This window comes from Bos indicus, chromosome 26 (genome assembly GCF_029378745.1).
Source record: "Bos indicus isolate NIAB-ARS_2022 breed Sahiwal x Tharparkar chromosome 26, NIAB-ARS_B.indTharparkar_mat_pri_1.0, whole genome shotgun sequence".
Taxonomy (NCBI): Eukaryota; Metazoa; Chordata; class Mammalia; order Artiodactyla; family Bovidae; genus Bos; species Bos indicus.
Genome location: NC_091785.1, coordinates 10,474,875 through 10,487,942, shown reverse-complemented (window position 1 = coordinate 10,487,942; position 13,068 = coordinate 10,474,875). Strand labels below are relative to the sequence as shown.

Below are 13,068 nucleotides of genomic sequence, written 5' to 3'. Positions count from 1 at the left end.
AAGACCACATTTTCTTTTGTTTCCGTGTTTGTTGTGAAAGAGGGCAAAATGATGGAGAAAAGGAAAGACTGAATAGTGCATGCCGCAATGATTTAAAAACTCCAGCATTATATAAATGAAATGGAAGAGTGGAGGTGATGGTGATGATTTTCCTCCACTAGAAGGAGGAATAGAAGAGAATAGGCTCTAGTTTAGAATCACAGCTGTCCTGCTGCTATCAGCACATCCAGGAATCTCCCCTTAGGCATAATTCCTCTCATAATGAAATAAATCCTACCTGTTTTTGGACATCCTCTTCCATGAGGAATCCTGTAAGTTCCGAGGATATAACCATCTTCTGTGACAACGTCATATATTTCATAAGGATAGCCCCAGTAGGAAATAATCTGGCTCTAAAAAGGGGAAAGGAACATGTATACCTTCATGATATAATGCCTAGATTTTTACCCACATTGCAATATAATACTTTAAGTCACAATCTACTGTTATCTATGTTTTGGAACAGAATACAGCAGGAAAATCAGGATGATTTGAGGTGGGTTTTAAAAGGAAGATGTATGCCAAGGTGTTGGTAAGGTAAGGTGGTAATCATACATGGTAGTTTTCTTGGCATGGTATTATTAAGGCACTCAGGTTCACTCTGTAAATGTTTTTTTTTTTTGAAAAATTATGTCATTGATAGTTCCATTCTTAAAGTTCTAATACAAATGGGTATGGGTGGGGACATGATGGTACACAGTGTATACAAGAAATATGTTTTCCATTGGAATGAAGCATATCGTAAGCATTTGTGACTGGTCTTTTTGTTTGTTTGTTTTTGTTGTTTGCATAGATCTATTTCATTCCACTTTGTTCTAGTCCCCTTCTGATATGAATTTCTGCCTGTTGAGATATTTTTGTTTATAAGCAGCCCAAACCAAATCTGGCTTACTAAACTTAAAATGTACATAAATGTAGTTCATAAATCAGAGAAACTGCTCTATAAAAAACCTCAGAAGAGCCCAAGGATTCTCTAAAAAGATCATCAACAGGAATTTGTGAACTTTCTCTTCAAGAAACCACAATGAAATGGTTAGCTCAAGCCACCAGCAGAGGGAGCCTCACTGCCCCAAATTGAGTCAGGTTTTGCAGTTCTTTGTTTAGTCAACGACGCCAAGGAACAAAGGTTGGAAACACAGATTTAGTCAACTTAGAATTTTTAAAAACTAGACAGGCATACCAGTCATATCTAAAAATGACAGCAGGAAAGCCCCTAAAATGACAATAGCTTAATAATTGTCTTATCTTAAATATTTTTCCTTAATGAACGACTTACAATATTCATAGTAGCTTCAGGATTTGTGGTGCATCCTTTCTTGTGATAACCGAATACAGGTCCAAGAAGAAGCATCCAGCATGTTGCTGCTAAAAGCTGCCACATTTGGAATCTACCTGTAAAAGGAAATATTAATATATTTGTCATCAAAGAGAATTCTAAAAATGAAATTCTGTGTAAACTTTCTATAAGAATACTGTTGGAGGGAGTAGAAAGATCCTTCTAGGTGGTGTCCTAACAAATAATATACTTAATTATTCAAGATTCATCCCATGAAAAATCTGAACTGGTGACTTTTTAGTAAGAAAAGAAAGAAAGAAGAAAGGAAGGAAAGAAGAAAAAAATAAAACCAATATCAATTAAATCTACAATAGATAATTGAACAAAAGAAGGAAATGTATATATAATTCACAGAAAAACCAAAGGACAAACATATGAATCAAAGCACATTTAATATCTCTAGTTATCAGATAAATTAGTACTCTTCTGATGGTGGAAGCGAGTATTGACACAACCTTAATGGAAAGAAATGTGTTAGCACATATTGGAAATTTAAAAATATTTATACACATTACTCTATAATTCCAATTCCAAGAGTTTATCCAAAAGAAAAAAAATATGAAAGCATCATCTGTAAAATTTACCTTATTGTTTATCTTAATTTCCTAAAATAAGAGAGTGATAAAATAAATTATGGGGGAGGAAGAATGGAATTATTCAACACCCAAATATCTTTTTGCATGATATGTGAATTCCCATTATATAATACTAAGGGAAAAATAATGCAATTTGTGCATACATTTTGATCTCAGTGATATAACAAACTATAAAGAGAAAGAAAGGACTAAGCATCAAATTTTAATTATGGTTATATATAGACAGTAAATTTTTTCTTATTTTTAAAGGACTCTCCATTTCTAAATTTTCTATGTCCAATATTGCTCTATCATAAGAAAGAAGCTGTTTTTCAAATAGAAAATTGTGAAAATTATGAGATGAAATATATTCCTCATTTGGCTTTTAAACTACTCAAGTTGAAAAAACAAATAATGACTGCAAAAGTAACAGAGGGGGGCATTTTGCAGGTGATCTCCCATTAAACACTATATAAAATGAAAATCTCAATGATGATGACAAGTCTCACTCTGTAAGAAATGGAAGGATTTTTCAGACTATGCCTTCACTATTCTGTTACAGAAAATTTCATGAACTCCTTTCTTGGATTTGTCAAAGTCATAATCTTTGTTGAGTATATCAGTTCAGTTCAGTTCAGTCACTCAGTCGTGTCCAAGTCTTTGCGACCCCATGGACTTCAGCATGCCAGGCCTCCCTATACATCACCAACTCCTGAAGTTTACTCAAACTTGTGTCCACTGAGTCGGTGATGCCATCCAACTATTTCATCCTATGTCATCTCCTTCTCTTCCTGCCTTCAATCTTTCCCAGCATCAGGGTCTTTTCCAGTGAGTCAGTTCTTTGCATCAGGTGGCCAAAGTATTGGCGTTTTGAATCTATACTATAATTAATATGATTAATAATATATGGATTATGTATGTGGTATGTGTGTGCTTAGTCACTCAGTCGTGTCTGACTCTTTGCAACCCCAGGGACTGTCTCCCACCAGCCTCCTCTCTCCATGACGTTCTCCAGGCAAGATACTGGAGTGGGTTGCCACCTTCTCCTCCAGGGGACCTTCCCGACCCAGGGATCGAAGCAAAGTCTACTGAATCTCCTGCATTGACAGGTGGATCTTTACCACTAGTGTCACCTGGGAAGCTCACATAATACATATGTAGGTTTGTGTTAATATATTTATATACAACAAGTATTGATTAATAGAGCCAAATTCTGGTAAAACACTACAATATGGTAGAGTAATAATGCCACCACCAACAGTGATAATTATTGTAGCTAATATAACTTGTTTTGAACACCTATTATGTGCCAAGTAAGGTGTCAGACGTGATTGTGATGATCTCATTTTCTTTTTAAAATAAACCCAAGGGTTAAGAAATGTTATTACAACTGTATTTCAAATGAAACCTGGTGTTGAGGTCAAGTTGTTTGCCTGAGGTCAGACATATAGGGATGGAGCCAAGGTCTAAACTCTGGTGGCTTAATTCTAAAGGAAATGTGAATCATTAGGCTCTTAACCTTTCTGTCTGAGTTAGGAGATATATGGGCCCCAGGCTGAGCAGCTGGAGTTTGTCCCCTGTGGACAGATGCTCCAAGATGAACAGGAGAAGGAATTGAGCCCTGTCCAGATAAGGCACCACATATTTCTCATTCTCAAGATCAAGGAGACTTTCCCGACTATGCATGTGCAGAAAGGCCCCTTGGAGATCAAACGGGGAGTGATGTCACCTACCCATAGCCCTCTTCACTAGACTCCACTTTGGCTAAGAGAGGGGTGCACACACATGGGAAGAGCCTGAGATATATAAATACGGATGCAGAACCAGGCAAAGCAAGATAATTGGCTAAAGAAAACCCAGGAAAAAAACGCCCCATATAAGTGATTCAGCTACCACGGGGCATGACTCTCTTGGAGCCCGTGTGTTTGTCTATACACACGTACCCTTTTCCTTCTAATAAGCACTTAACATGTTTCACTACTTTCCATATCTTCGTGGGAATTCATTTTTGCAAAGAGAAGGACCAGGCCTTGTTGCTGATTCTGTTCTAGTGGCTAGGATTTAAAGCTCTCACTGCCATGGCCTGACTTCAGTCTCTGGTTGGAAACCAAAATCCAGCTTCAAGCAGCTGCAAGCTGAGGCCTTCTGAGACCAAGACAATTCAGAATAGACTTACTAGGACCCTCTGCTATGTGCCTGCTTAGTATTACATGTGGCCATGGATCACAGACATCAAAATTACTGTTAAAACAATGAAGACTTTTGGAACCCACCCCAGCCAAACCAGATGAGAATCTATGGGTATATAGCTAGGCGCCTGCATGTAAAACCCTCATTTCAAGTGACTCATGTGTATTTCCACATGTGAAAAACAGACTGGATTCCTTGAGAAAAGAAAAAGTTTTGTTCTCATATCTGCCTCTTTGAGACCTAGCATGAAGGTTCTGAGAAGTCAAATATTGCCTGCCATATTAGTAAACAAAGGATGTCAGAGTCATCAGTGATTGCAGCCCTTCAGCAGTGAGCCCCGTGGGAACTAAGGAAGGAAATTAAAAACACCTGCCTTCTAGCAGGCATCAGACTGTGGCCACGCCCTACGGTGAGCCCTGAGGAAACTCAGGTTATGAAAACCCAGGATACTGGTCCCAGACAGCTGAGGTATATATCAAAGGAATGATTTCAGTAAGCCCATATTCTGACATCTTTCCATACACAGAAAAGCACTACATTCCTTAACCTGAGATATCTAGTTTTCTTTTATTAACAATAATCTTGTGTTCCTACCACCTACCTTTTCTTGAGAAACTCCTATGTGTTCCAACTACCCCCTTGCCTACTTGGAGAAGTTTTCTCAGGATTACTTGAGATGCTACCTCCAGGGCTTGAAGTCTTCAGTATGTCCACTGAATAAAGCATATAATAATTCTCAACTTTTAGTGTGTGAATATATCTTTTAGTCAACAGTGCCTATAAATGTTTGCCAAATATATAGATGGGTGAAAGAAAGAATGAGTACTTGTCATTTAATCTTAAAGACTATCGCAAATTGACTCAGTATTTTGTATCACTTGTCTGCTTTCATCTTACCCCACTGAATTGGTCCTCTCTTTCTGACCCTAAGTTTTGAGAGTTCATTGTGTCCTTAATTCATGACTGTATCTTATGGGAATTTGTGTGCTTAGTCACTCAGTTTTGTCTGACTCTTTGTGACCCCATGGATTGTAGCCTGCCAATCTCCCTTGTCCACAGGATTTTTTCCAGGCAGAAATACTAGAATGGGTTTCCATTTGCTCCTCCAGGGGATATTCCAGACCCAGGAATCAAACTCCTGTCTCTCGTGTCTCCTGCCTTGCAGGTAGATTCTTTACCACCAAGTGATCAGCGAAGCCCCTACAGGAAGGTAGTAGGGCAATTTAAAAAATTAGTCTTTTCTCTCAAGACATTGACAATTTAGATGCTCCAGTCTCTGCTGAGTGGTTGATACTTGAGGCCTCTGAGTTGCGATCACTGGCAAGTGACTGGGGTTCCTGAATTAGAGGAGATTGGACACTCTTCTGAAATGGGCAGACTGGAGACTTTGTGGGGCTTGTAGTGATGCAGGAAGAGGGCTGTGTGCTGCTTAGAAGAGCCCTAGCTGTGTACAAGAATGAATTAGTCATGACAGACTGTATTTTGCAGCCATGACTGGAGGAAGGCCCATTTGGCTGCCTTTGTTTTGTTCTCCTCTGTGTTGGATCTGGGTATGGGAGGGTGATACACCCAGGCAACAGGTGTCTTTGTGTTATATGTTTATAAGAAGTAGCAGGTCCTAACCAAACAACCTTTCTGCAGGTACTTCTCACCAGGGCTGTGCTTACATGTGCTTTCTGGGCATGTGTTTACCTGCTCTGTGTAATCTGAGTCTCACAATATTTAGTGTAATTGTTGGGTAAATCTACCTTATTTACTCCTCCTTAGTGACACTGCAACAATCCTCTAATTTCTTTGACCCGTTTCTAGGATAGCTTCCTCATGAATGTGTTGTACATTGACATCCTGCTGATTCCATGTAGAACTAAGAAGAGAGAAGACATAATGTTTGACTAAGAAGACAGAAGACATTGTAAATTCCAGGGAACTTTTAATCTTTAAACATAAAACCTTTAGCCTCAAGAACCCAGACTAAATCAATATAGATTATATTTATTATTTTCATATTATATGAATACAATTTATATTTTATATGTAGATAATATAATCTGTATAGATTATATTGATTTATTACTCTAAAGCATTTATGTTGCTTTGCTGTAAAAGTGACTTCCATTTTAATAGCAAAATGGTATTTTTAAAATCAACTCATGGAAAATGTTATAATATATAGACATAAATGTATGTTTTTAGACTCTCTATATTTGTATATACATATATATAAGCTATGTACATGATTGTTGGAGAGTCTTAAAATATCATAATTAAGACTCAGTATGGTTCTACAACCAAGATTCTGTTTAACTTTTTATTTTTCCATAGTCTTATTTGCTCTTAGAATTTTATCATTTGAATGACATCAGTTAAACATAACTTGACCCAAATTTTCCAGGGAAAACCTTAGGAAATGCTTGTTTGATATTTTTTCTCTTTCTCTTCATTGTACACTCTGATGACAAAGGAATGGCTACCCTCTCCAGTATTCTTGCCTGGAGAATTCCATCGACAGAGGAGCCTGGCAGGGTCCATGGGGTCACAAAGAGTTGGACATGACTGAGCAATTAGCACTAACACATACACTGTGATGAAGGGGAGGCTAAAACAATGCAAGTAACCAAAAACTGGAACCTTATCTTTGAAAACTTTCCTGTAGGCAGATGCCCCCCATGACTGTGATGAGAGACTTAATGAAAGTGGTTTTAAAAATGATAACACCAAGAATGGTAAGACTTTCCTCTAATGTTCAAAATCTCCTTTCTCTAATGATCACTTTCTTTCTCTCTTTCTTGTTATAGCCCCAGGAAGTACTATGAGACTTGCAAAAAATTGTTGGTGTATTTTCCGCTTCATATTGGCCTTAACTATTTTAAGTCAAATGCATGTGGGTTATATAGGTAGTTCTCATAAGCCATGCATTTTGCACTGACAGATACATTGATGATGAAACCAAGAATAACAATTACTCAACAAAGGAAATAGTGAAGAATTTTATTCTGTTTTTCTCATTGTTCAGTTATAGTCATGTCAGCTTATCAAGCAAACAAGTAACCAGGGATTATGCTGATGCTTGGACAGCATTTTCAATGAATCCCCACTCGAACCCTTAATGATGTTGCAGAAATGGAAGTGAAAGTTAGCCAGATTATACAGGTATAAAGACTCCACAGGTAGCTCTAAGCAAGCTTTGGTTCTGAAAGCACACAAAGGTCAGTTTCTCTGGATGGTTCTTTGATGAATCTCAGTCAGCTCAAGGGTAAAATAAAGCCAATAATGAGTCCTGAGTGCTTTGTGAAAATTTTTAAGTTAAAATTCTAGATCTGTGCTTTGGAGGGTGTGGAGGCCATGAGAACTTGATCTCAGATCTATGACTACAGGGAGTAGAACTAGTTATGAGCCACAGCTCCTGTGCTCTAGCATCCATCATTGTGTCCCCACTGAAGCCAAACATTTTAGGCACTCTCTAAGTATTGGCTATCACTATTAGCTGTGCTAGTTAATGTAACCTCCCTGAAACTTAGTTTCCTGGGAAGATTAGTTTAAGATGATAAATGATAACTAAGATGATAAATCATGTCTATAAAATATCTAACAGAGTTTGGCATTTAATAAACAGTAGCCATTATTACTGGAGAAGGCAATGGCATCCCACTCTAGTACTCTTGCCTGGAAAATCCCATGGATGGAGGAGCCTGGTAGGCTGCAGTCCATGGGGTCGCTAAGAGTTGAACACGACTGAGAGACTTCACTTTCACTTTCATGCATTGGAGAAGGAAATGTCAACCCACTCCAGTGTTCTTGCCTGGAGAGTCCCAGGGATGGGGGAGCCTGGTGGGAGGCCGTCTTTGGGGTCGCACAGAGTCGGACACGACTGAAGCGACTTAGCAGCAGCAGCTATTATTACAACATGTCTTCTACTATTCAGTGATTGCTTCAGATGGGTAAGTCTTGGCTGTGAAACTAGTCCATAAGTTCTTAAAGGTAAAAACCACATTTTATACTGTGCCTGTATTTAAGCTTTTATATCTTTCATTTCTCTACCCTTGCTCATGCTACATATGATATAACTCTTTGAATTGAGTTGTGAGTAAATGACAGGTTATAATGTACTAACATCTCTTTTCAAATAAGAACACAGCAAAGCTGTTAAAAATTTTCTGTTTTCAGACTCATCACAAGAATGAAAATCAAAACTGTAATCAAAAATCTTCCAACAAACAAAAGGCCCAGGACCAGACAGCTTCACAGGTGAATTCTACCAAAAATATAGAGAAGAGCTAACACCTATCCTACTCAAACTTTTCCAGAAAATTGTAGAGGAAGATAAACTGCTAAACTCATTCTATGAGGCCACCATTACCCGAATACCAAAACCAGACAAAGATGCCACAAAAAAAGAAAACTACAGGTCAATATCACTGATGAACATAGATGCAAAAATCCTCAACAAAATTCTAGCAAACAGAATCCAACAGATCTTACATCATGACCAAGTGGGCTTTATCCCAGAGATGCAAGGATTCTTCAATATTTGCAAATCAATCAATGTGATATACCACATTAAAAAACCGAAAGATAAAAATCATATGATTATCTCAATAGGTGCAGAGAAAGCCTTTGACAAAATTCAGCATCCATTTATGATAAAAACCCTCCAGAAAGCAGGCATAGAAGGAACATATCTCAACATAATAAAAGCCATATATGATAAACCCACAGCAAACATTATCCTCAATGGTGAAAAATTGAAAGCATTTCCTCTAAAGTCAGAAATGAGACAAGGGTTTTGTTAAACATAGTTTTGGAAGTTTTAGCCACAGCAATCAGAGAAAAAAAAGAAATAAAAGAAATCCAGATTGGAAAAAAAGAAGTAAAACTCTCACTGTTTGCAGATGACATGATCCTCTACATAGAAAACCCTAAAGACATCACCAGAAAATTACTAGATCTAATCAATAAATATAGCAAAATTGCAGGATATAAAATCAACACACAGAAATCCCTTGTATTCCTATACACTAACAATGAGAAAACAGAAAGAGAAATTAAGGAAACAATTCCATTCATCATTGTGACAAAAAGAATAAAATACTTAGGAATAAATCTACCTAAAGAAAGAAAAGACCTATATATAGAAAACTATAAAACACTGATGAAAGAAATCAAAGATGACACAAATAGATTGAGAAATATACCATGTTTGTGGATCAGAAGAATCAATATAGTGAACATGAGTATACTATCCAAAGCAATCTATAGATTCAATGCAATCCCTTTCAAGCTACCAATGGTATTTTTAACAGAACTAGAACAAATAGTTTCACAATTTGTATGGAAATACAAAGAACCTCGAATAGCCAGAGCAATCTTGAGAAGGAAGAATGGAAGTGGAGGGATCAACCTGCCTGACTTCAGACTATACTACAAAGCTACAGTCATCAAGACAGTATGGTATTAGCACAAAGACAGAAATATAGATCAGTGGAACAAAATAGAAAGCCCAGAATAAGTCCATGCACCTATGGACACCTTATCTTTGACAAAGGAGGCAAGAATATACAATGAATTAAAGACAATCTCTTTAACAAGTGATGCTGGGAAAACTGGTCAACCACCTGTGAAATTATGAAACTAGAACACTTTCTAACACCATACACAAAAATAAATTCAAAATGGATTAAAGATCTGAACATAAGACCAGAAACTATAAAACTCCTAGAGGAAAACATAGGAAAAACACTCTCTGACATAAATCACAGCAGGATTCTCTATGACCCACTTCCCAGAGTAATGGAAATAAAAGCTAAAATAAATAAATGGGACCTAATTAAACTTAAAAGCTTTTGCACAACAAAGGAAACTATAAGCAAGGTGAAAAGACAGCCCTCAGAATGGGAGAAAATAATAGCAAATGAAGCAACTGACATAATCTCAAAAATATAAAAGCAGCTCCCAGCTCAATACCAGAAAAATAAACAACCCAATCAAAAAATGGGCCAAAGAACTAAACAGACATTTCTCCAAAGAAGACATACAGATGGCTAACAAACACATGAAAAGATGCTCAACATCACTCATTATCAGAGAAATGCAAAACAAAACCACAATGAAGTACCATCTCATGGTGGTCAGAATGGCTGCTATCAAAAAGTCTACAAACAGTAAGTGCTGGAGAGGGTGTGGAGAAAGGGAAATCTCTTACACTGTTGGTGGGAATGAAAAGTAGTACAGCCACTATGGAGAACCATGTGGAGATTCCTTTAAAAGCTGGAAAGAGAATTGCCATATGACCCAGCAATCCCACTGCTGCGCATCCACACCGATAGAAAGAGACATGTGTACCCCAGTGTTCATTGCAGCATTGCTTACAATAGCTAGGACATGGAAGCAACCTAGATATCCATCGAATGGGTAAGAAAGCTGTGGTACATACACACGATGGACTATTAATTAGTTATTAAAAAAAAGAATGCATTTGAATCAGTTCTAATGAGGTGGATAAAACTGGAGCCTATATACAGAGTGAAGTAAGTCAGAAAAAAGAACACCAATATGGCATATTAATGCATATATATGGAATTTAGAAAGATGGTAATGATGATCATATATGCAAGACAGCAAAAGAGACACAGATGTAAATTACAGACTTTTGGACTATGTGGGAGAAGATGAGGATGGGATGATTTGGGAGAATAGTATTGAAACGTATATATTACCATACATGAAATAGATCACCAGTCCAAGTTTGATGCATGACACTGGGCACTCAAAGCTGGTGCACTGGGATAACACTGAGAGATGAAATAGGGAGGGAGATGGGAGGGGTTTCAGGATGGGGGACACATGTACACTGTTGGGGGCGAGAGTGAGGCACTCCGCCCGTGGCAAAGGTCATGAGGAAGGAGGTTCGACATATGCAAAGGCGGGATCGAGCCTCAGGAGTCCCCCTGGAAATCCTCGAGCATCTACCCCCATAACCAGAGCCTGCCTGCTTTACTACTTTGTGCTCCCACCTACACCTCTGACTTTATGGGGGGCTGTCCCTCACCACCTCTTTCGGAGAAGGAGTTAACTTAGAGCTCCAGTTAATAAAAACTTCTGGGCGTGACAAGACTGTTTTAACCTACAAACTCCTCTGAAGGTTCTCTAGCCTGCCTGACAGGCTTGTCCAGCCACATGTGATTGCTCACAGCCTCCCAACCGTGAGAGGCACAAGATGCTTTAAACCTTCTAAAAATAGGTTCCTTAGAAAAGTTAGAAAACTATTAGTATAAGTATAATGGACTGATTAGAAATTGTATTGGTGAAGGGTTTTTCATTTGTTGAGCCAATGTTTGTTGCTAAGTCTCCATATCCCCTGCCCTTACACACATTAATGAATATATAGAAGAAATAAGTATTAACCTTTGATATTAATCACGTTAGACCTTAGGCTAAGTAAATTCTTTCCTTAACTAAAACCTACTACACCCTCACCCTATAGGAATGTAACTTTATTTGGGTGGCGTCTGTTTTAAGAATAATCACCCCTGGAGAAATAAGTGTCCTGGTTGACTGACTGCTGTCACAAGGAGAGGGTCATAAATTGTCAGCAGGTCCCCTGGCCAGAAGATGATGTAACACCCCTAAGACCTCTGTATACATTTGTATGAAGCACCTGACTTTGATAAAAGTCAGGACTGCTGACCCCACGTGACTTTTGCATGACATCTCAGTGTATAAAAGTAGACCATGGAAAATAAAGAATTGGGATCAGTTTCTCGAAATACTGGTCTCCCCATGTCGCTCTCTCTCTCTCACTCTGGCTGAGTCTCCATCTGGAGCACGGAACCCGTCATGCTTGCTAATTATGCCTGGGCTTCTAAGATCTGACGGGGGAGGCCTCAGTGTCTCCTCTCCTTCGGGAGAATGGAAGGACGCCTGCGGCCTATGTAAGTGGTGCAAACTTCTTGTCTTGAAGTTTTATTGGTCTCCCGCGTAAACCAAGCTACTCAGCCTCTTTTCTCCACTGAATTTTCTTACTGAGCTATCCTCATTCTATTACTCTTTCTATCTTTGATAAATATTTAAATAAATAGGTCGCCTACGCCGTCTCTCCTTCGAATACCCTGGATCAGCCGGGGCTGGACCCTGGCAGTACACCCATGGCTGATTCATGTCAGTGTATGGTAAAAACCACCACAATATTGTAAAGTAATTAGCCTCCAATTAAAATAAATAAATTAATTTTTAAAATTTCTGTTTGTTTATAACTTTCACCAAGAATTCTTTTTTATCATATGAAATACCTTAGTTATTAAATGTTTAATATATATTTCATAAGCCATTGATTGAGCATGTATATGCTTAATCATCATAAATTATTATTTTTCCACAAGTAGAAAATGCCAATTTAGGATTTGAACAAGGTTTATTTACTCCATGTTCTTTTCACTGAATTTTGCCTTTTCTTATAAAATATTCTATAGTGAAAATATCTTAAAGTATTAAGAGGTGTCTTAACATATGCTGAGTGCATCATGTGAAATGCTGGGCTGGATGAAGTACAAGCTGGAATCAAGATTTCTGGGAGAAATATCAACAACCTCATATATGCAGATGATAACACTTTAATGGAAGAAAACAAAGAGGAACTACAGAACCTCTTGATGAGGGTGAAAAAGGAGAGTAGAAAATGCTGGCTTAAAACTCAACATTCCCAAAATGAAGATCATGGCACCCAGTCCCGTCACTTCATGGCAAATAGAAGGGGAAACAATGGAAACCGTGACAGACTTTATTTACTTGGGCTCCAAAATCACTGCAGATAGTGACTGCTGCCACAAAATTAAAAGATGCTTGCTCCTTGGAAGAAAAGCCATGGCAAAGCTAGACAACGAAGCAAAAAGTGGAGACATCACTTTGCCAACAAAGATCTGCATGTCAAAACTA

At 38.0% G+C, this 13,068-nt stretch overlaps 1 protein-coding gene across 1 annotated transcript in view; it reads right to left on the bottom strand.

Annotated features, from left to right (window-relative positions):
* The window catches only part of LIPK (lipase family member K), a 41,129-nt gene that overhangs the window by 16,583 nt on the left and 11,478 nt on the right, over positions 1 to 13,068 (bottom strand). Inside the window, exons 2-3 of the mRNA XM_019988591.2 lie at positions 1,316 to 1,431; positions 278 to 392 (exon numbers count right to left, since the gene is read on the bottom strand). Coding sequence (XP_019844150.2) covers positions 278 to 392; positions 1,316 to 1,420 — 220 coding nt within the window. The 5' untranslated portion in view covers positions 1,421 to 1,431. The remainder of the gene's footprint in view (positions 1 to 277; positions 393 to 1,315; positions 1,432 to 13,068) is intronic.